The sequence below is a fragment of the Chaetodon trifascialis genome, chromosome 12, assembly GCF_039877785.1.
Source record: "Chaetodon trifascialis isolate fChaTrf1 chromosome 12, fChaTrf1.hap1, whole genome shotgun sequence".
NCBI lineage: Eukaryota > Metazoa > Chordata > Actinopteri > Chaetodontiformes > Chaetodontidae > Chaetodon > Chaetodon trifascialis.
The window spans coordinates 20,740,788-20,765,075 of record NC_092067.1 but is presented as its reverse complement, the minus strand read 5'-3'; the positions used below and the strand labels follow the sequence as shown (position 1 = coordinate 20,765,075).

Sequence of the window (24,288 nt, the reverse complement as noted above, 5' to 3'; positions counted from 1 at the left end):
CAGACAAACTTCCCCTTTAAGATGACATCACAGTTACTGCATTAAATAAATTTCTGTGGGCCACACAGGTGATGAAGGGGTGACACCAGGTCCCACAGGGACTGCACTGCAAAGGGGACTGGACTGGGAAACGGGAAAATAGTGACGCCGATGTAATTATTCCAAACAGTTTGTGCTCACTTAATCTTCTGTCAACCGTCTGCTGATTGTGCATAAAACCCAAATGTTTTGGATGGTGCGAACTGCATTAAAGTTAATGTAATATGTCAAGGCAATAAACATGTGTAATCACTCATGTCCTAATGTGTTTAACCTCTGGGATCTTTGCACTGAAAGCTGCACACAGGTTACTACAAAGCTATCACTGATAGAGTGTGAGGACAGCACTAGGCAGAGACTGGCTTCCTGTAGAAGTGTGAAAAAAGCAGGTGGTTGTGGAGGATGAAAAGGGTCAGACGTGATGAGTAGGTGGCAGACTTGGTGATGGCTTCGCCGTGGGGGGCTGGTAGGTACCTTGAGTCCCTGCCAGTAGGCCCAAATCACAGCGACAGCATGCTTACGCCTGGCCTCTTCCTTCAGTCTCCTCAGCTCCCTGCGAGCCTGTTCAGCGGGTGGGCGGGAAGAGACACAGAGAGCAGGAACAAATGAAGCGAGAGAAGATGAGAGGAAGAAGAGGGACACATCGTTTTGCCGGAGGTCAGCAAACACACACACACACACACACTCAAACACACACTGCACACCAGCCATCTGTGACCATGGAGAGACTGCGAAAGCGCAGCTCTACTGCTCCAGACTCCAGAAACAAACACGGCACTGTGGGTCATGTGAACATTTATCAGGAGGACTTCTGTAACGGAAACAGACTTGAGGCTTTTTAGCGGAACAGGAGACACAAAACAGACAGCGGCAGAGGTCGCCTCGACGGAGTTCCATCTAAAGAAACAAACAGTGCTGCGATGCAAAGAGTAAACATGCATTAACTACACAAGAAGACAGAGGTCATGCACACGGCAGGCAGCATGCACCAGTGAGGCATGGATCTAAAAACACAGCCAAACATGATCTGATCTGTCCCTGATGTGCGTGTGTGTGTGATTGTCTTCCTGGGAATGATGGCTCACGTATCCCTGAGTCACTAACTAGCACTTCACCTGGCAGATGGAGCTGTAAAGACAGGCTTTGGCGAAAATGACTGTTTAGTGTATTAGCAAGAATCCTCCTTTCAATTCGGCATCCAGTGGACGGGTGTATATGTGAGAGGATGTATGCTAAACTGCCTTACATCATAACTGAAATGCTTATAATGGGTTGAGCAGAGTGATGGATATGCTGAGGGTTTTTTTTGGGGGGGTTGGGGGGGTGGAGGGGAGTATGAGGGGGGAGGGGGTCGATGGAGGCGGCAAATCACATAGCCACGGCAAGTCAAGTCAACAGGCTTCCCAAATACCTTGGTGCCCTGCCAGCCGGCCCAAATGACCGCTACGGCATGTTTATTCCTCGCCTCCTCCTTCAGCTGACGCAGCTCTCTCCGGGCCTGATGAAAAGCGGTGGCAGTTGCGGAGGAGGTTAATTTCAGTGACACTCAAAACTTAATTGTCCCATGAGAGGTACTGAGTAGGTAGCATTACGAGGAGACGTTGACGAAGGACAACAAAAGATGTCAAGCGACGGGACAACGGGTGGTTAACGTGGACATGTGAGCAGCTCTCAGCAGGTGGGCTCACGTTGTTTGACTGTTGATCGTGCTTTGGTGGAATGAAATAAAACGTGACAACAGTGGGAGAGTCTGGATTATGGCTACATTATCTGGAGCTTCATAAAGACGCTGACCAATGAGAAACCTTTATGCTCGCTAAGGACAAAGTCTGCACAGGGAATCGTCTTTAACAGCATCCGTAACAGCTGTTAGACCTTGAAATAAAATATTGATGGTTAACAACCAAGGATATCTTGCATGATAGCACAGTAAATGCTGATAAGACAAATGGTATGTAGTACATGCAGACTACAGAGTGGCTGTGTACAGTCAGAGCTACTGTGGTTTTATAAAGTAGCAACATATGTGCCACCACATTAACATAATTCCATGCTTACTTATAAGAGCTTCCTGGAGTTTTGCTGTCAGCGTATCAGTATATTAAAGAGAGGCCTCTCAGCACGAGCTAGAGTAGATAGCACAGTGAAAATCATCTGTGCGGTGGGCACCGTATGCTTGAACTAATTGGATTATAAAAAGGAGGGAGCAAATTTAAAACACCACATTGGATGGAAACCAAACCAAAGACTAACACATTTAAAACACATGAGCCTCATTAAGAGCCCTGAGCATATATGTGTATGTCTACAAAGTATTCACCAACAAGCAAAACACATCAAGACAATCCTACAGGTGACAGCTACACAACAGACAGCAGGGCGGACAAGGATAAGGCACATGAATCGGGCCAGCGGATAACAGAGGTTTATTCGGAGGGGCTGCTACTCTATTAAGCTGTTTCATAGTGGGAATGGGATGGGACGGGACATGGTGAACAGAGATGACAAGACAGCTGGGACAGAGACACACTATGGCTGGGGTTGAAATACCTTGGTTCCCTGCCAGTATGCCCAAATTACTGTCACGGCATGTTTATTCCGCGCTTCTTGTTTTAGACGTCTCAGCTCCATCCGAGCCTGTCGGGATGCAGTGGGCGTTGGGTAAGACGTGAGAAGGAGAAGAATTAAGAAAGGAAAGTGAAAGAGGAGTGTGGAGAGGAGGGGGAGAGAGAGGTGGCAGTTGTGTGATTAGCGAAAGAAGCGGGATTAAAGAGAAACAGCAGCAGTGACATCAAGGATAGCTTTGCTAAAGAACAGAATTGTTGTGATACTGTTGGGCCGTTAATAAATCAAGTGTTTGAGGCGACATGAATATAGGCTGTATCAAACGCGGGCTGATGCTCCACTGAGGCAAACACCTCATCTCTGATATCCCTCTGCACTTGAATGCATCAGTACCTGGGTGCCGTGCCAGTAGGCTGCAATGGTGGTCACTGCCTCCTTACATCTCTTCTGATATTTCAGCTCTCTCAGGAGTTTGCGGGCCTGGCGGAAATAGAACAAGAACATGTTTTAATGTATTTTTTCCCTGTTCCTGTTTTCCTGCATGGCTTCCTGCTACATTTATTCTAAATGGAGTGAATTCACAGGAAGGTGCAGACCTGCCATCCTCTGGCGTAGGACTGCACCACAGTGGTGGCGCTCTTGATCTTCTGGTACTTCTTTTGTTGCTGTGAGATGGAAAAGAAAAAGGCAGGCACTTGACACTTCATATCTTTATTTTGCTTCCTGTGTGATTTTTGGCTGCATTTCCTCAAATCGTCTCACCGCAAATCGGCGGTACCACGCTGCCACCACTATCTGACTCTTCTTCAGCAGCAGGAAATGGGTGCGGCACTTCCAGCCACGGTAGATCTTCTGAATGAGCATGGCCAGGTCTTCCAGGCACTGCCTCCTCCTCTCCTCCAAGAAGAAGAGCTGCAGGGAAGAGGAGAGAATTAACCACATAGAACAGGAAACACCCTTATTGAATGCGCAGTGATGTCGGTTGTTAAATGTTGGATCAACATCAAATTTTCTTCAGGTAACCACAGTGTCCTTTGAACCTCTGCAATAAGATCACAGGGAAGGCAAAGTTATAAAAGGAAGACAAAGCATAAAGAAAACTCCCTCAGAGATCAACAGAAACATATTTTTATCTGAGCAAATACTGATTCAGCAATGTCAAGTACAAAGTCCAGGAGAAATAACCCTTTCCTGCTTGGGCTTAGAGCAAGACAGTAAAAAACAACCTATGTGCATCAACTTATCTTCATCAGAGACGTGACTACAGCATTTTATCATTATGCCGCTGTAAACCAACGCTGCAGTTCTTTTGGTATCACAGCTTGGCATACAGAATTTCTTCAGGACATATTTTTACGTAATCTTATCTCACACTTAATGTAAGGTAGGATTAGATATGGTGCTTGAAGAGCTTTACAAAATGAATAATAGTAATGACAATTAAAACTAGAGGCGTGGCTGCATTTGATTAACAGCCAAAAGAAATACTGTCTGGAAACGTGCATTCTATGTAGTGATTTCACAGCTGCAGATATGTAAAGGAGATAAACTGATGAGACAGAAGAAGCAATTACAGTGTGAGATCATGTTATTCCAAGCTTTGTTTGGTCTTTCGCAGGGTGGGGAGAAAGTCCATTCAAACGCTGCAGGCTTCGGCAGTTGACGAGCCTACGAGCGCCGAGGAAAGAAGCTCATTTCCCATGTTAGATGGGATGGCTAAGTGAAACCATGTGTTTTCAGAGCGGTGGTTGCATGCTAATTGCTGAAGTGGGGGCTCCAAGTGCAGCCCACCCTGCTTCACAAACATCTTACTGTGAGAAAACAGGGCTGCTGAGCACACTGGATTCATCCTTCAGACATTCAAAGGCAGCTTGATCTAGCAGAGTACACAGCAGATGTCAAAACTGGCAGCAAAACATATTTTGGGGATGCAGGGCTGCTTTATCTGTGTTTTCTACCGTTCTTGGGTTCCTGATGAAGATCTTGGAGCGGCCATAAGAGATCTCGTCTGTTGGGATGGGGAGGTCGACCATCAGCGTCTCCACTCCTTCCCTGTGGGAAGCCAGAAGGGTCACATGGGTCAGCTGAAGCTTACCCGACACCTCAAGCGGTCATAAACAACATAAGAGCGACTGTGCAGAACTAGTGCGAAGAGTTTGGACACCAGAGAGAAGCTGTTTGAAAAACAGAAAGAAAGAAAGATTAAAAGAAATAAATCTAGAGAAACATGTGGAGGGAGGAAATAAGGAAAAAGCACACAAAGCACTGAGGGATGGCTGAACAACAAGATACCAATGTGTGCTAGAGCAGATAGAAATCAGTGCTTTTACCAGCACAGAGGATGAAACGGGCAAGCCTGGCTGATACGGACCAGAGGAGACTGATAAGGATGAAATGTCTCAACATGCTGCGGTTCAGACAGGGAATGGTTCATTTCTGCTGAGGGCTGAACGGCCGCTATGTGACCAGACTGCTGCTAGTTCCTGAGAGGACGTTCGGTTTCATTTAGAGTGTGTGAGTAGCTCAACCTGTGTATGTGTGCGCTGTATGTATTAAATAGTTTGGATGTAAGTCACAGGGCAAGCAACCACCAATACTTCAGCTGCATTTTTCTATAAAAAGAAAACAAAACAGCCTTTCCCTAAAAGTTCTGTGTTCACCTTTATCCTGGACCATGCTTTATATTTGTAAAGATACAGTATCCGTCAAAGTGTTGGGTAAACTGTTGTCAAGTTCAGCTGCTTATTCCCCCCCTTTGAACCTTTGTTTATCCAGGGAAAGTCACTCTTGCAGCCCTTTTGCAGCAATAACCTGCTTCACATTCACACAGCTGCACACAGCCACACCTGGGAGCTGACCACTGCGACTACAGTCTATTAATGCTGGTCACAGTCACTCCGCTGGGACAAGTGTGTGGTTCAGTGCCTTAAAGACACCAGAGAGCATTTCTCAGTTTCCACACTCTCATTTTCTCACTGAAACCTCAGAGGGATTTGTTTTGGCAACCTTCCAGCGAAGAAACCCCTTCTCTACTCCTCCTGCCTGCCCTGCAATTAACCACCACTTCAGAATAAACACAAGGATTACCTGGCAGGTCCTCTCCAATGGGGCCAAGTCCGCTTGCAGAGCATTTTGTAGCGCTCCAGACAGGGCTCATAAGGCTGACGGAAGGCGTAGCCTGCTCTCCTCACACGGACGTTCTCCATCAGGCCCAGGTAGCGCACCTGATGGCAAACCAGAGACTCGGTGAAGACGTGGGAGGCCTTCTTGTCATTGGGCTTGATGCACCTGGGAAGCAAGAGGAGAGGTTGTTCACACCGAGGTCAGGCTGATGTATGCAGCTGATATCACCGTTTTATTAAAAACCAGACATGGGCCAGCTGTTGCTGTCCAGCTTTGAGATGAGAAACATAAATCAGTTAGGCCGTCAGCATATTTTTACCTAAATGGATTCTGGAGATATTGTTGATTTTATTCTAGGAGTATTCCTCAATTAATCATTATCATTAGCAGCAGTTTCAAGACTTTTATTAATTCACAGTGTCGTAATTATACCATAACTGCCATCCACACCAATATTAAGACGATTAAGAGATGATTGATTTTTTATATTTTTTTTAGTGACCATGAGAACACAGATCTAAATCTCAATAAACATGAAAGTGCGAGAATAAAAGTAACACTGGATATAATATCAGAAACCTCAAATTTAACACCCAAACCTACTCACAACATCCTGACAAGAGAGTAATAAGTGATACACTCTCAGTATGAAAGACAGGACTTTACCGGATGTAGTTTGGGTTCTTGGTCTGCAGGTTCCTCATCAGCGTGCCCACTGAGGCTTTGAACTGGGATCCAGCAGTTGGTGGTCTCTTCAGGTTGACTTTGGCTGGGTTGCCCTCGGGGAACAACTCTTTGATGAGGCTGTGGGTGGCCTTGTACATGGCCTGTGACAGATCCCGGTATAACAGGTCGTTGTTCTTGTCTACAAAGCCCTCGGAACGGTACAGCACCTTGTTATGAAGAGGAAAAACAGGAATTAAAGAAATGGATTTTCTTTTCATCCTGCAAAAAGAACAGCTGAGCAAAGTTTTCTCTCGTGTTTGTACTTTGTTTCAGATCTTATTACATTGCCCTGCCTAGTGCACATCATGAATTTGTCTGTCCAGATGCATAAAGTGATCATGTGTGTTTTCTACCTTCCCTTGACAGTGCTGTACCATTCAACAAACATCTTGCATGTTATCTGCAGATTCCTAGCTGTTCTGCACACGGACTAATGTGCAGTACCTTGCCGGCATAGTGCTGGATGCGGAAGCAATTGTGCGGCAGGCTGTGGTCATTGAGGAACTTGGAATTCTTGCTGAGGCGGCTCTCAAAGTGCTGGTGTTCAGCACAGATGGTGTTCAGCTTGTCCAGGAAGGTCTCGTCGGTGACCGTCCCCGGCCTCAGGCACTCCTCGTCCAGCATGGCCAAGATGCCATTTTGGTTCTGGACACAGCAAGACATTAAAAAATGGGATACACTATCAAACAAAGTGTTCAGTATTAAAAATATATTAATTATTATTCGTTGTGTGTCTTTGTGAGCTGCAAAACCCTTTTCAAAAGTGCCACAAAACTACTCAGACTTCAATGTGGATTCACACTGAACTGGCTTGTGGCGGCGAACTGGGACTCACATTCTCGATGAGGTCGCAGATAATGGCGTTGTTAAAATATTCAATGTTGGTCCACTCGATGCCCTGGAACAGAAGAAATTAAGGTCAAAAGGACAAGAGCTTTTCTACGTTTCACCAGAGCCAACGAGACCTTTTGTCCACAGCGGAATTGAGTGGTTGGTGAAATAACACTCTTGAACGTGCCTGTGTCTCAAGACGTCACTGAACACCTGGTCAAGTACCTCAAGAAAAGACAGTCACCTAATCAGTGCTGCTCTCACAGTGGCCCTCGACAGGTACTGTTGACTTTGCTGGAGTTTATTAGACAGAAGTGACAATGCTGGATGCCAAGCAAAAAAAAGAAAAAGCCACAGTGACAAGACACAGCGTGCCTGCCTTCCAACAGTATCCTCCCCAGGCTTTAAAAATCAAATTCTGGTGTTTCATTCATGTTACATTCTCCTTTTTCTGTTCACCGTTCAGGAAATTTGTCATTTAAACCCAAGGATACTTGACAAAGGAAAAGGTTATTTGAATTGCATTAAAAAGCTAGATTCTGCAGTAACGGTGATGTTAATTCTGGGCTGAATGACTGAATGTGAGGCATCGTGTTTCTAACTCTCACCTGAAGTTTTACAGTGTAATAAACAGCTGTACTACATCCAGACGCTTTAATATCTCTAGCACTTAATACTTAGATAGAGAAGTTGAGCCTAATGAGAACAAACGCAGTTCTTATTTCTTAAGCCTTAATCATGAACTTGAGAACTTGAGTGCAGTTGTCAGAAATGATTAAAATTAGGGTTGGGAAGAGGTGAGGGTGGGAAGAGTAGAATCAAGTTGTAAATACAGAGCAGGAGGCATCCAACCAAGCCAAGATGAGGGAGAAGAGCGCGTTACTAAACGGGGTGATGTTGAAGTAAGGTTCCTCAGGCCTTCGCTCCTGCTGTGTCTTCACCTCAGTCTTCCCATCATCTGAGTGACAATAGAGCACAAAGCCTTTCTGGAGAAAAACATCTCCATCTTACCCTCTAAAAAAGGCCACCATCCCTTGAAAAACCCACTCTGCCGACATCTAATTCACAGCTGCTAATGGGCTGGGATCATAGCCTCAGCTGATGTAAGCGATGTGACAGATATTTTGAAGGAGAGGGCGCAAATAAGGTGTGGCTTGAACAGACGGGTGACTGGCCACATTCCTGATTGGTGGTCCTCCCTCCTTCCCCCAGCGCTGTGGTATTTTCCCATGCAGCATACTGGACAGAGGCCAGGAGTGGAATATCATTGGTGGTGTTAGTAGGGAAGGGGTGTGGGGGTCACCACTGTAGCACTCACACACACAGAGCTCGGAAAACAAACAGAGCTTCAAGGCCCGCGACGGGGAGTGTTTACTTGCTGGAGTGAGGGATCACTTCCGTCCCCGAGACTGCACAGAGGGAGAACAAACTCAGAGTGTGATGGACGACACAGACCGGAGAGAAGGCATAAATGAAGTAGAAATGCATTCGGGTCGAGAGCAAGAATGCAGGTTGAAACGGCACGAGAGGTTAAACAGATGAGTGACACGACCAGGTTGGGAAAACGCTGCAGGGGCCCCGCGATGATGACGTGCCAGCACAACAAATTGAGTGCAGACAAGTTGAGTGATGTAGATGTACAGTTGCAGGTGAGAGAGTGTATCCAGGGCTACAGGCCGGGCTCGATGGGTAATTTATCCACGCGTCCACTGCCAGTCTAGTGTTTGTGTGATTGTGTGTGAGCTGTACCTCTCTGATGTACTCCTCCTGCTCCTCGCGCAGCGTCAGCTCGATGAAGATCTGCTGCAGCTTCTCGTTGCAGTAGTTGATGATGAACTGCTCAAAGCTGTTGTCCTGTGGGAGCAGCAACAATTAGCTCCAGAGAGTGGCAACACGTCGAGTCATGAAGGTGTCTGTAAACTCATCGCCCTTCTGCGTTACCGTCAGTGAAATGTATCTGTTAAATTTCAGAACTTTCTGCTGTTATTCGTAACTCTATATTTAGGAAATGCTTCATCAGCGTCGCTCCCTCACACAGACGCTTCCTGCTTCATTTTCTTATCCCTCAAAGCTCTGACTGCGCTCTTTCTTTTCTGCAAACATTCCTAACTTTTGCTTTCCCATTAATTTCCTGCAGGGTTTTGTCAAAGAGGACGGTCGCATCGATGCGCACTGACGATGAGGGGAGCTTGCAGTATTGTTTAGACACATTTTGCTTGACCATGAAGGTTTCTAGAATTTAGATTTAGCATCAGATCTGGAGCAGGAATGAGACCTGGCCTGAGAAATGATGCCATCAGTAAACATTTTCAAAACCTGCAAACTCAGTTTTGACCATTCAAACTGGCCATGCATCAGTCCTCTGCCTGCAAACGCTGACATTTTTATTTGTACTTTTGATATAATACGGTAATAATCATGTTGAACAAACTCTACCCTGCAGCTCACTCCTTCCGCCCTCCCTCTTCCCTTTAACAACCAGGACTGAACAAACATTTAATCAGGAGAGTGAACAACTGATACCAATAACTCTTGCTGGTGTACCTTATGAACCCTTATCAGAACAAGTTCCTGTACATTGTCACAACCTTCATTAAACATTAAACATGTTTCGAGCCTCAAGCAGTTTTACTCCTCACAATTCTCAATTATTCCTGTCAATTATGACCACCGGGTGGTGAGTCATGCTTCTTGGCAGATGGCCTCATTGTTTGCTGGGTTAGGTTAACATTCATTTGCTAAGAACACAACAATGGTTAGAGCAGCGTGTTTAGTTCAAGAGCTCAGAGTGAAGGACGCGGCGAGGCTTCCCAGTGACCAGGAAACAGAACACACAGACGCAAGGAGTCAGTTATTAATGTTAAGACTCTGTTTCCTTTTACTGAGAAACCAACAGGTCAGCTTCACCCTTCACACACACACACACACACACACACACACACACACACACACACACACACACACACACACACACACACACACACACACACACACACACACACACACACACACACACACACACACACACACACACACACACACACACACACACACACACACACACACACACACCAATGTCTATACCCCAAGTGGCAGCAGACACCAGACTGAATTATGACAGACTTGTGACCTAAAGTATTTCAGCTGCAGCTGCGTTTGAAGCAGCTTGAGGAGGTAACCATCTTAGAGCTACTTTTAAAGTTAATGGTCTCACTTTAGTTCACTCAATGGTGTTGATTAACTTTGCCCAAGGTACGGGAAAGGCTGTTTGTTTTGTATTATACATTACGACCCTGATTTCGAAAAAGTTGGGACGCTGTGTAAAACATAAATGACTGGATAAAGGATATTACTACATGGGCTCAGAATACTTCCTGGAACCCCTGGAATTGGGGTTGTAGATGTTGACATTGTGCCGAAAGGAAATGCAGAGACCAAAGTGTTGTCTTTCTTTCATTCTTTTTTGGGCGTTTCTACTATTTTTTGCAAAATATTTTCTGTAAATTATGCGAGAAATTCAAGATGAAAGTTCCATACACCCATCTTGTCAAATGGACACCTCTGTTCTCAATAAAATTAGTTTGTTAAATTATCACTAAACTATCAAAACATCCTAAAGAATCGGCCTCGTATGCATCTGTGAAAGGAACAGTTCAACATTTTGGCTGAGACACTAATTTGCTTTGTTCCAGAGGATTAGAGCATTTCAGATGTCTATACAGTAAAATAGGAGACTGTTAGCTTAGCATAAAAACTGGAAGCAAGAAGAAACAGGCAGCCTGGCTCTGTTCAAAGGTAAAACATTGCTTCAGAGTGCCTCTAAAGCTCTCTAATTAACAAGTTATAACTCCTTTGTTCAGTCTGCACATCAATCCAGGTTGGTAAATCCATGTTTAAAGGGGAGTTATGGGCCCGACTATTTCTTGGCTGGGTGCAGTAACTTCCTGGGGTCTCGACTGACTCCCTTGCAACCTCACGATGATGACGAAACTCCTGAAATTTACTGTTTCCAACAAGAAATAGTCAAGTTTGACATCTTGGGACAGAACAAGGCTATCTTTTCCCCCCGTTCTAGTCTTTCTACTAAGTTAAGCTAACTAGCAGCTGGCTGGAGCTCCATATTTACTGTACGGACAGGGTGACATCATCTGGCTTTTTAAAAAGAAAAGGAATCAGTGTACGTCCCAAAATAGGCAACTATTCCTTTCAACTAATATCTGTTCAAAACCAGAAACTACAGACATTCTACGCAGCAGCAACAGACTCAGCTGCCAGTTTATTAGGCATACCTAGCTAAAGCTAATGCAGTTTCACACAGTAGCCTTGTGATGAATCAGCCCCTCTAAAACAGTCTTTAGTTTAGCCTCGTGGATACAAATTGGGCAGACAAAATATCAGGAACACCTCTCAGTGTACAGCCTCCAAAATGAGAGTAAAACTTGAATCAACACTTGTCTAAAAGCTGAATATTTTACAGTAACCATCCTGAATGCAGGTTTTATTGCAGGGCTGCTGTATTCCACTGCATCAGTTTTAGCTAGGTGTGCCTAATAAACTGGCAGCTGGAGGTTATGTGATGATTCAAACGATGCAAAGGCTTCTTTTGCATCTTTTCAGCCGCGCGGCGGCGCTGCACACCGGGAACCTTGAATCGTCTTTAATGAGCAGCAGAATTAAGTCAAAAGGGGTTTAGATCACAGCATGCACGCTGGCACAGCAAACAGGCTGGTGCAGGTGTTACTTACTCCATCCTGGTGACCCAGACACAACACAACAGTCAGAGGAGAGGAAGGACTTGAGAGTGAGTGGGGTGAACAAGCAGGGATATGAAAAAGACATGAACATATGGGGGTGGGGGGGACTGAAGGCATCAAGCAACAAGGCAAGGACATACTCAATCTCCACTTAGTCTATACAGTGCACTTTGCATACACATTATCATTTATATGCACCTTGACGACCAAATGGCTGGTTTCTATGGAACTGACATGATGGAAAAATAATATCTGTATCTATGCTGGACAATGTAATGGTGTAATGTAGTACTAAAGACATCCTGTTTACTGTGTCATATCTGACACTATAGCCGTGACATGTATATGATGTGTTCAGAATATGTGTTTTTTGCTTTGTATTGAGCACTTCCTTAATGTTGTGGCCACTTATCTACTGTGAAATGCTGATTTTAGTGTTGGAAGCAATTCAATTCAATTCAGTTTTATTTGTATAGCGCCAAATCACAACAGAAGTTGTCTCAGGACACTTTCCATATAGAGCTGGTACAGACCAAGCTCTTTTATCTACAAAGAAACCAACAGAAACCAGCACACTGGCACCAAAAATAATTTCCCTCCGTGGAGCAATAAAGCTGAACTAATCTGATCTCAATGTGGTTTTATCAGCCCTTAGTTACTGTTGATAAGCTCCTCACAGGTACCAAACCACGCATGTAAACAGCCCTGGGCAAAATCCTTTTAAATGCAATAAAACGTTTGAATGGTCAGACTCTGTCCTTGTGGCTTATCAGAGGAGGGACAGCAGGTTCGATCAGCCGTTTGTCTTACCTCAAATATCTCAAACCCGTAGATGTCGAGCACACCCATGACCTTGTGGCGAGCTTTTGTTTGTGCCTGCAGGGAGACAATATTATCAATATTAGCAATATACTGTATCATGCCGGTGGAGTGCTGCTAGTCTGAAAACAGAATGATTGATTAAATCAACTGAAATGAAAGAAAATAAGACTGTGGACATTACTTACTTTGATGCTTTCGTTGATCCTTGTGACTAGCCAGCTAAACAGACGACTGTATAGATTTTTGGCAAGGGCGTCTCGGGCGTAGTAGGCCTGTAAATAAACACACGTTAGTGGTGCATCAATTCATTTTCACTACATCTCAGCACACACAACACGTTAGAGTCCTTGAAAATACTTGAGTTTCTAAATACGTGGGAAAAGAAGAACGACCTCCACAAACATAGAGTGCATTCACGTTTCAAAGAAACGCCAACTATTCTGCGGTGAACTCTCGGAGCCTTTTCCTCTTCGGCTTTTGGACACACAGGAATCATGTTTGCAGCATCCATGTTACATGAACAGTCTGAGTGAACTCGCTAACCCCTCAAATATGACCTACATTTGAATTTCCAGGAGGAACAGAGCTTATCTATAATGGAGAGGTTTTCATGTAGCATTGAGATGGATGAGAGTCGGCAGCTAGAGGAGCAAGTCAGGGGGAAGAAATGGCCCTTTATCTTTTTATGCACCATGAGTGTGTGCGTGTGTGTTAATGTCAATACAAGCAGGGCAGCTATGCAATGGTATAACTGGTGCAAGACGGATTACGACAGTAACATTCCCTCTGACCTGGGCCACGTTCAGGGTTGTGGACACTTTCTCCAGCTTTGCTTCCACTGTGCGGTAGCTGAACGCTCGTTCCAGCACTGACTGTTCGATCCCCAGCAGCTCACACATCTCTTTCAGATCTGCAAACACATACCAAAAACAGCGACAATAAACAAACCACTTCAGCAGGAATCAAAGGAAAAGGACAAAATTCTGACCTGATCGTTATTCTTCTTCTATACTTAATGTTGCAAATAAACATGAAGCTGGCAGATCACGTAGTAACAATGATAAAAGACTTTCAAGATTTAATCACTACCTCTATATTTCACTAAAATGATCCTCAATCCTAACGGAAAATTTTAGATTGCGGTCACTGTCATACTTTAGAGTGACTTAATTGCAATTTTAAACCTCTTGTGATTATATACTAGATAAATATCAATCTCAATTTCATCTCAATGAATTTTAATTTAGTGAAGTACAGGAGAAAACATTAACCTTATGTGTCAATATCTATGGACTAATTACATATGGCCTTGGTGACATCTCACTGGTAGACATGGAAGACTGCTAAAAAGTTACCTTGAAAAATGGGAGCATAAGAGGCAATATGATCGCAACAAGCCAGTGATGCATCCCAAATAATAACATGAGCATTTTGTTTATAAAAGTGGCACTAAGGTGGATCATGACACTGTCATGGAGAGAAATATGCAAATGCAATATTTGCCTAAAGAGAACAGCTGTGGGAGTGACAACACAGACAGCTCTTGTTATGCAAATTGGAAAATACAAATATGCATTTGGTGGGGACTCCTGCAGAGGAGATCATAGCAGCCAACAGGGGGCAGTGGATTGACATCAGGCTGATGTGTAAAAGTTTAAACTATTCTCAAGAAATTTTCAGAATCAAAACACAAAAAATGAATTAATTCAATTATTCAGCTTGTCTGATATTTATCTAATCACGACTGAACAGCCAGATGGCAGCCAGGTGTCACCTGCATCATCCTGCCAAATCATTCAAACTGAGGTGGAAGTGTATTATGAAAGGATCAGACAGGATCATTTTCATGAAGGGGACTCTGCATCTTTTCCGTCGTCTGTCAACCTCACCGTTTTTGTCTTTAATGCGGCTCTCGTCTGTGCTGTTATTGCGCGACTCCGGCTTGAACTCGATGTTGCCAAGCTTCAGCACGGCCGCCACCAACTGCAGCACCGACTGCATCTCGTCCTCCATGAAGCCCACGATCTGCATGGCATTCTGGGAGGGCAAACAGGGATGAGTCACAGATCGGCTGATGCTGCTGAATCTTACTAAGAAACATGGACGCTGGGCTGGAAAAGGGAACTGAGCTATAAATGCTTTGTAATGTGACACACCGCTTCAGCAAGACGGAGACATTTTTGTTGCAGCTAACTGGTGTTGTCATGATGATGAATTTGACAAAAACGGCTACGCAAGTTCAACGCACAATTTGTTAATTGTTAAGCTGTATTTATGCAGACTGGAATAGGAAAGAGGTTAGGTTAGAGGTTAAATAAGAAAACAGAGTGAACAAGGCAGAGCTGCACCAGTCAAAAAGCTGACCAGATCAGCGTCTTTTTAACGTTTCACTCAAGAGAACTCTCTCTTCAGACTGAAGTTTCTATTGTAGGGACTCCAAGATAAACTCAGAGTGCATTTGATTTACATAATAGATAAGGGTGCCAAGAAAAGATGAGACAAGCAAGAACTCATAAAACATATCAGCTCAATGTACCCATAAAAAACTGGATATTACCCAACTGGATGTTTAAATATCTTGAACTCAGTCTTAGTCAATCATACTAGAAACCTGATTCACAAAGCTGACAGAACAGATAATTAATGAAGTGCGTGAGATCACTGTGTTAAAACCCACAGCTTTATGCTCTTTGCTTTCATATTTGTTGAAATTAAACTTACAATAATTAAGACACAATTCTAAACGTTAAACTTGACATTGAACTGACTGTATAAGGGACGAACGTGTGGCCATCTTTGGTTGTGTAACAGACAAGGCCATGAGGGGGGACTCATTGTTTAGAGGGAATGTCCTCTTGTGTTTCCGGTGGTGAAATGCAGCTGTATGGGGAATACTGTGAAAACTCAATGTGAGAGGTGATGAGAAGCAGGATGTGAATGCAAGGGAACAAGTAAAGTAGGATGTGACATAGCGGGCTGCAGAGGCTTATACAGTAGCCGAGCGGAGCATGCTGGAGCTGGGCTGAGAACAATAGAGCGCTGTAGAAACAGTCTCTTACACTGTAGACACAACATCATGCGCAGGATGAACAGAGGAGGCACTGCACATGCAGACAAGATCTTGCATGTCTGTGCACAAATTCGTTAAATAAAAGGAAGCATCTGGTTTTCCTCAAAGAAATGTGCTATCATAAGTGGAAGCACTGTTGTTACATTTTGTCGAACGCTGCACATGGAATTTCCCAGATTTTAACAGTTGAGGTTGTTCCTCACTTTCAAGTTCAGTTCAAAGTTCACCTGGTTTTGCAACAGGTGGGAGGGAATCTTGGTTTTTTTTCACGATCAGGACGAGTGACTTTTATAATCTGCACTGAGGCACTTTGTTATGTCCTGGAGATAAGGAGGAAGATTGAGAGATTGGCTCTACCCTTTGTACGGGATTTAGATTAACTGAGCATGATGCAACAAAGGAAAGCTGGAGCTGACCGCCACTGGGGCGTGCCGCTGCTTGCGATGAGTTCTTGCTTGTCTGGTTTTTGTGAGTCCATTCGCGGTGTCGAAAACCAATCAGGACGTGGCGTTATTTGGGGTTACTTAAAATATCAGCTGGAATTATGTCTACTCACTCTGACTGTCCTGAAGCTGGCCGCATCATCCAGCCCGTTGACCACAGCAGAGTCCAGGCTCAGGTAGTTGTACTTGCTGAAGTCCCGATCCAGCTTCAGCTTCTCTGTGGCACACAAAACATGTGGTTGCTATTTAAACCACATTTGCTTACAGCAAGTTCTCTAAAGGGAATTTAAGGCTTATTAACAGAAAATGCAAGTTACACATTCAAAGCTGGGAGGTGCCCGATTAAAAAAAGCCTCACACACAATCTCGTGAGGATGATTTTAAGCCGCATTCTTCAACGACCGAGACAAAGAAAAAAAGCACTCTGAGGTGCAAAGGGTCAAACGGGAGACACACAAATTGTCCAACCTTCAGGCAATCCAACCAATATTTCTGCACAGTGAAGGCTCTCGCTGCTGCCGACATTATTCTGGAAGATCAAATGGCTCCCTTAAAAGCCCCCATATCTGGTAGCAAAGAAATCTATTCCTCTCGTGGGCGCATGTGTCGGATTTCATTAGTGGATGCATTAGCTACAGCTGAATCAGGGCCCTCTGATGTGTGTGCTCCAGAGTCAATGACCATTATATTGTTCTCCTGTGTTCAGGACATAAAACAATGCCCTGTGTCCACAGAAAAGCAAATAGAGGGAACAGGTTTCACGGCTAGTCTTTGTTCTCAGTGCTGTTTGTTAGGCAGGAAGATTGGGTCATTAATGCATCAGCCATGTGTTCGCGCAGCTGCAATCCGGCTGCAAAATATTTATGCGAGGCTTCGGCGCGAGGAACGGCGTGCTGCTGCTTCCAGAAGACAGTTAAGAAGAAGTCAATGAAAACATGAAATCCAAAACCCTAAAATAAAGGACCACAAACTCCATGCTCATGTTAACCGCACCAGTCTGGTGTACAGCACCTAAATCAAAACAACAACAATGGCGAGTCTCGTTTCCTCTGGTCAAGACCGCTCACTCGCTACTGTGATGTCTGATTTATTACTTCCTGTGTGTAGGGATGTGTATATTCTGAGACCAGAAATTATTCCAGGCAAACAGGCTAAATATATTTCAGCCCCAGTTTGCGGTTTGGGCTGATAAGAAGGGTGGATTTCAATTTTACAGTATTTCAAAATTATGGTTTCTCTCAGATCCAGGAGCCCTTTAATCTTCAAGTTAAGTCTGTCCCTATCTGCACACATTTAAAAAAAACTACACTGATGCTTCTAAGCAGCACCCATTTTTTTTAAACACTTACTGAGTGTGTCATCAGAGGCTCCAGACAAGAGCTGATAAAAGATGTGGAAGTTCCTCTCCCCTCTTGGCTGTTTCACCACGCGTGACTTCTCCAGCAGATCTAAAAGAGCAAAGGACGGCAAAAGGAAACAATGACATATGATGACAAAAAGTCATTTCCTGACAATATTCTTCACAGGCCGTGCTGCTGCGGTGACTCACTGAGGTGTCCTTGAGTAGTAAATATGGGGCTGACATGAAGCATTAAGGAAGCCTGACATCTCTGTGGAGCTCGGAGGGGTTCCTGGTTCAAACTACTGTCTATATTTAAGTTACCAAAGTGACCAAGCCAGTGCTGGTAATTATTTGTGAGTATACACACACACCACAGGAAGTGTGTGAGGAAGACACCAAATAAGAATATCAAATGTCAGCCCTTTCTTCTGGGCTACCGACCAAGTGCAGCAGTACCTGATTAAAAGGGGGCCCATCATCGGCTCACCGCATTAGACTGAGTATGATTTAATTTAAGACCGCCTGCAGAGTTCAGCATCTGAGGCTGCTTGACATCCTCTTCACTCGTCAGTCCGACTGGATAACAGCGTTCAATTTGCGTGGTTAGAAAACATCTTATTTTAGGCGACTTGAGAGTTTATGTTGCACTGAAGTGAGCGCTGTGGAAGAGAGCTGCTCCTGGCTTCGTCAGCCTTTCGACTTCAAAACACTGACTCACCGGTCTGTGGGTGCTGAGAGGACAGAAGTGCCACTTTGCACTGCATCTGTAGATACAGTGCAAGCACCTAACTGGAGAGCCCTACAGAGAGGCCTGAGGTTGTCAGAGTCAGCGGAGGATCAGGCTGACTGCGAATCTGCAGCAACCGCTGGCCTCAAATCATATAAGTGCCTCAATAAGAGCCAGCGCATCAATAATACAGCACCCATGACTGAGGGGCTGGAAGCAGCACTACAGAGCTGTGATCAAAGATGCAGACATATTTAATGTTTTTAATATATTTGGCCCCATTTTTCCTTTCTACTTTTGTGTAGAGTCTGTCATTATTCTCATCCTCGGGGGACTGAAGTGACCTTTCATGTTGTGTCCAGGCAAACCGTTCAGTCATCTCGTTATTGCTTTTTAAAGCTCTACATTTTGCACAGTGAAGCATCCTGAAGGGCATTTATTGCATGCTCTGTTCACAACATGTTCCCTCTCCCAGAGATAAGCAAACGCACATTAAAGTGGGAACAATATCCTGTTATGTTTTGACTAACGGCTTCGGGTGTTTGGCTGCCAAAAACTTCTTACCACTCTGTCATTACCAAAGCTACTGAGAATTGGCTTTTCAAAAATTACAGCTATCTCATCTCAGTTGGAGGAAGCGCTGAGGGCTTGAAGGATGTACAATTAAGGCAAAAATAATGAGCTGAGAGGTGAAGAGAAATCCATTCAGGCTTGCCCCGCAAGAACATCCTCAACCATCTGTCTAGCCGGCCGGCCAGCCAGCCAGCCAGCTCCGTCTGAAGCAGTCACATGTCAGTGGCTCTGTCTTCACAGACACAGCCTTGTGTCGGACTAACCCAGGCCAGCAGACAGAGGTTCATTTGTGCGTTTGGCCATCAGCTCCTCTCTTTGTTTCTGTGACCTCCGGCGCAGAAGTCAGCGCAGACAAAACAATGTGAATAGAGGCAAGATAAAGCCAAAACAGGGGAAAGAGCTGTGTCAGTCAGAGTCAGCGTTTTGTTCATGCCGGGAGCGAGATTGGTTTCAATTAAGCGTTCATCAGTTTTAAGGCTTTTAAAGAATGTCCAACTGTACCATAAATGTACAATTTGAATTGCCTCTTAAACTGCGCTTGAAGAAGAACAAATGTGTTTGACTGAAGCCTCTAACTCGATAATGTGCAAACAGTGTCAGGTTGATAAGGACAAGAAGACAAATTTGGACTAATATGATAAATACCAAGGAAACACGTCGTGTGCAATTCTGCATAAAGATGTAGAAATATTTTACATTTTAAGGGCATTTTCATCTCGGTACCACTCACAGTTGCTGATGACTCCACCCAGAGGATCTCCTTTGAAGTCAAACTCAATGTCCATGTACTTTCCCTGTGGATCAGAGCGCAGCGGTTAGAACTGAACTCATGTCATGTTAATACACACTGTGAGCTGGATGCAAGACGCAGCTCATGACTTCAGTAATTTCTGCAGTGAAGATGCCTTCACACACCCATTCTAGTTACAATACAGCACCAGCTACAAAGAATAAACTAGAATGAAACAGACGGCCTCTGTGGAAGGAAAGTCCCCCCCCCCCCGGCCAAGTTCTTTCTATTGGACGACTAAAACAAACCATTTCAGGCCCCCCTCTCTCCTTCTGTCTGAAACTTGGAGTTAGAACATAAGAGTCCTGTGTGTTTGATTCCCCCCCTCTTTCCTCTGATGTATTAATAGCATCATGTCCTCAGAACAGGCCAGACTCTACTGGTGAGTGGGCTCCAGCCAAGCTCAATAAGCCCGCTGCACTCAGCAAAAAGAAAGTGACAGTTTGATTCATGCTTCTCTGATAAACTGATGGAGCTCTGATGAACTGGTATCTTGTGGGGAGGCCTGAGGTCTTTGTCTAGAGGTTTATGCCAAGGTTACCTAAATATAAACAGATCATGGGCATAATCCTTTATAATACCGCCTGCTACAACTCCAAGTCCAGGCGCTGGCATGTGTGCGTATTCACCAGTGTAGGTAGATGATTGAATACAGTGGGAAAAGGAAATCTAAAACCGGGGTTAGGAAAGTACACTGGCAGTTAGCCTGCTAGCTGCTGCTGGCCAGTATAACCAGTTTCCATCAAATAAACCCTTCAATCGTATGGCACCAGGACAGTACGTTGCAATTACACTTTTGGATGTGCTGGAAGTTCTTCAGATAATCTCACTCACTGTTTGCAGAATTTACTGCTAAATGAACAAATTAGCATGAAAGCAAGGGGTTCAATGTGATGTCATGAAGCAGGGCGCTGCGGCTGAATCATCTCACAAAATACAGAAAGTGTGAGGATGCCATGTTGGGAAAACAAAACACACCGTGTCCTTATCATAATGCCACTACCTGGAAATAACATGTTTTCTGGATTTGGGTCCATCAGTTCAAAGAGCGACGCGGACGCTGAATCATTCTGGTGATGATATCTTCCATAGGGATTTCCTACGCTTCCTCATTCTCAAACCGCAGTAGGTCGCACAGGCTAGTGCTATTTTGTTCAACTGACAGATGAGCAGAGAATTTACAGAAAAAAGACGATGCTCTCTGGGCGAGTGAACGCTCACAGGTCAGTGTGCTTGGTCTGTCCTGGCGTTTGGCTGCACTCTGCAGCTGATGAACAGCAGTGTAGGTCAAAGGCCTTGTCCTGTATGCTGTACTGAAAGAGCGTTTACAGGCCATCTCACATGAGCGAGTGCAATACATCAAGCGTGCAACGCCTGCTGTAACTGAGGCATTGCATGGAAGGTATAGATATAGCAAAGATAGCAGAACACACGCGGCTGAAATGTCTTCCTTTGAGTTTGTCTCACGATATTGTTGTGAAACTTGTGGCAGCAAGCATCGCTTCCCGAGGACATGTGTCTATAGGAGACATATGCCTTGACATCTCGTGAGCTTCAAACCACATTATAACAGTAGTAATATATCTGCACCTTTGACTAAACTATGTTAAATGCAGCAGCAGACATTCTGGTTCAGCAGAATCACTGTCATGAGAGGTGAGGAAAATAAGCTACGATAACACTGTCGAGCCTACTCCAAGTTTAATTTAATTCAAGAAGTTCAAGAGCCAGACTGACGCAAGTCTGTGAATGAGAAATTCAATCCATACAGGAATTAAAAGAAATACAGAGAAGGACACAAAAGTAGGGAATTGAGAAACACCCTGGGGTGAAGGAAAAACACAGATCAAAGTGCTGGATTATCCACCAGCCTGAATGAAGTCTGAACGAAAACATCCAAGCTATGCATAACATTTCACAAATGAGGCCTCGTTAGAGGTGCAATCATCTAATTAAGCGACACTGGTTCTTTATCGCTTCTGAAGAGGATACTTACAAATCTAGAAGAGTTGTCATTCCTCACTGTTTTGGCGTTTCCAAAGGCTGAAAGGGAGGAAAATCATAATGAGACATGATGAAACCAGTGCAATCAATGCATCATTAATGACATCCATTAGAAAGTTATAGCTAACATTTTAAAGCTAATCAAAGATTGCTCACAGAAATTCCAAACGTTATTAATGATCCTTAGCATTGTGTCTCTTTCCAGCTAGCTGTCAATCATATCGGGGCTGGACGTCAAAGCCATTACTGATGAAGCCTCGTAATACTGCGTGGATTAAGCAAAGCACCAGGGCTTCCCGGCCTTAGCGAGGACTGAACCTTGCTGTGGCACCGCATTTGGGTCAAAGTGCTTCAATATGTGCCACTGCTTATGAACAAACAATAACAAACATGATGTTCAAACACAATGTTGTCAAGTGTGATTTTTGGTGTGCGAGCACGTTAAATGCATCACAAGCACGTGTGCGTACGCCGGCCTCGTTTAATGTGTTATCCTTTCAGAACAATACTTCCCAATCCTGAGCCCCTCGCAATTCACCTCGAACCACATTTCTCCATTAAAATGCTATCAATGTGTCATGCAACGCGGCGCTATTAGCATAAGTGCTTGATTGCTGATAAAAGCGGATTAAAGTGTGTCTGAGTCTACCGTTGAGAAGGGGAGAGGAATCACAGCAAAAACCAGAGGGTGGTGAAGAAGCCAATAAAGACTGAAGGAATCAGGAGAGCAAGCATCACTCTGACAAATGTGAGCAGCGTAACTGTGCTCCCCCTTTACCAGCCTCCCTTTTTTCAAGCATTTTAGCAATTAGACCGGCAGGAGCTAAACTCTTGCAGATGTGCAGTCTTTCTGCAGCGACTCAACTCGGGCATACAGCTTCATCATTCACGGGCATTTCCTGTTCACTGCCCCCAATTAAAATACAGCTGTTCCTGTGCCAGCAGTGAGCGGTGGGAATGAGACAGTCAGTGAGTGTGTGTGTGTGTGTGTGTGTGTGTGTGTGTGTGTGTGTGTGTGTGGGCGTGTGGTGTACTGAGGAGAAGTTGAGGAAATAAAATGAGGGTGTTAAACAGTATTTATAGGACCCCTGAAGTTAGTGCGCTGATCAGTTTACTTGTCTGTGACAGAACAATTTCCATGTTTATGCGTTCGTCAGTGTATACGTGCTGCACCTAAAAGTTGTGTTTTGTAGCTGCTGTGTGACTTAGTGGGTTGGATAGCTAACTATCAGGACGTCTGCAGTGATTACATGTATTTTTCTGGTCATTATGCATTCCAAAACTAAAGTAAAAACATCAAAGATTATCATAAAACTCAGTTTAACAACTATCTAATGCACCATGACAGGTAGCTGAGGGCTGCTACTATAAATCATTCACGTCTTCCAAAAGAAGGCTGCTTCTGTCGGCTGCATTTTGAACAGCGCTGTCAACCTGTGTGCAGATTCAGTCTTCGAACGTGAACTTCAGACGACCCAGCCCCTGAAATGGGACGCAGCTCGAGTGTGAATGGCGCTCACTCACCCTCCAGGACAGGATTGGACTGCAGCAGCTGCTCCTTGACCTTATTCACCTCCTGGCCCTTCCCACACACCGCTGCCACATATGACATCACCAGCTTACTGGCCTCTGGAACACACACACAGATAAATATTAGGTTGAAGCCCATGCTAGACATGACTGAGGAACAAGTGCAACGTGCCCAGCCAGCCCACCATTCCCCATAAAAATCCCCTTACCTCATCCCCCCCTGACACCCATCAGGACAGGGTGTGGATCATGCATAGTCTGGGGCACAGAGCAGAGGAGGAGGCTTCGTAATGAGACCCGCTTTGCTTAGCCGACGGTGACCATTATTGCATCATGTTATCATCATTCAAATGACTGATTTCAGTGGGAACCAAGAGGATGTACTGAAGGAACATGAGTGACAGAGATGATCCCCGTTCATCCACTTCTCATGTTAGAACCCGAGCTGATCTGACAGACTCGGAGAGTGTTGTGAGTGAAGCATGTTCCCAAAAATAATTTTCTGGATGAGCAACGGGACACGGGCTCAAACGGCATCTTGAGCCGTCTTAAACAAGTGACATGCCTCGTAGGATGACTGCTGGCATGGATCATCTCTGGCGTCCGGCGAGATGACAGTGACCCAGAACTGATGATGTGTGTGATGTGCCAAGAAGGGATAGAACAGAGCTCGACAGTAGCTGCTGGTGCAGACTGCTGATGAGCCTGATGTGCAAACAGCTCCAGACACGCTCATGCAGTTAGTCATGGTATAGGAAGGTGTGCAAAAAAAAAAAAATAAATAAATAAAGCAGAGATCAAGAGTGGCTGCTTAGCTGAGTAACAAGGTATGCACCGGATGATCTTTTTCATTTTTATCTCCAACGGTGGCAAAATAAACTTCCTTAGTCATCTCTCGCCAAAAGCAGGACTATGTTATGTCTCCTGTGCGCTATGCTGGCATCTGATG

At 44.6% G+C, this 24,288-nt stretch overlaps 1 protein-coding gene across 1 annotated transcript in view; it reads right to left on the bottom strand.

Annotated features, from left to right (window-relative positions):
- myo1b (myosin IB) overlaps nt 1-24,288 on the bottom strand; it is a 59,386-nt gene that overhangs the window by 6,781 nt on the left and 28,317 nt on the right. The window contains exons 5-25 of the mRNA XM_070975314.1: nt 23,334-23,438; nt 21,802-21,848; nt 19,746-19,809; nt 17,723-17,821; nt 16,487-16,590; nt 14,750-14,897; nt 13,652-13,770; nt 13,046-13,132; nt 12,849-12,914; nt 9,034-9,138; nt 7,289-7,351; nt 6,898-7,098; nt 6,394-6,620; nt 5,692-5,892; nt 4,563-4,656; nt 3,367-3,516; nt 3,201-3,269; nt 2,998-3,084; nt 2,590-2,676; nt 1,451-1,537; nt 514-600 (exon numbers count right to left, since the gene is read on the bottom strand). Coding sequence (XP_070831415.1) covers nt 514-600; nt 1,451-1,537; nt 2,590-2,676; nt 2,998-3,084; nt 3,201-3,269; nt 3,367-3,516; nt 4,563-4,656; nt 5,692-5,892; nt 6,394-6,620; nt 6,898-7,098; nt 7,289-7,351; nt 9,034-9,138; nt 12,849-12,914; nt 13,046-13,132; nt 13,652-13,770; nt 14,750-14,897; nt 16,487-16,590; nt 17,723-17,821; nt 19,746-19,809; nt 21,802-21,848; nt 23,334-23,438 — 2,297 coding nt within the window. The remainder of the gene's footprint in view (nt 1-513; nt 601-1,450; nt 1,538-2,589; nt 2,677-2,997; nt 3,085-3,200; nt 3,270-3,366; nt 3,517-4,562; nt 4,657-5,691; nt 5,893-6,393; nt 6,621-6,897; nt 7,099-7,288; nt 7,352-9,033; nt 9,139-12,848; nt 12,915-13,045; nt 13,133-13,651; nt 13,771-14,749; nt 14,898-16,486; nt 16,591-17,722; nt 17,822-19,745; nt 19,810-21,801; nt 21,849-23,333; nt 23,439-24,288) is intronic.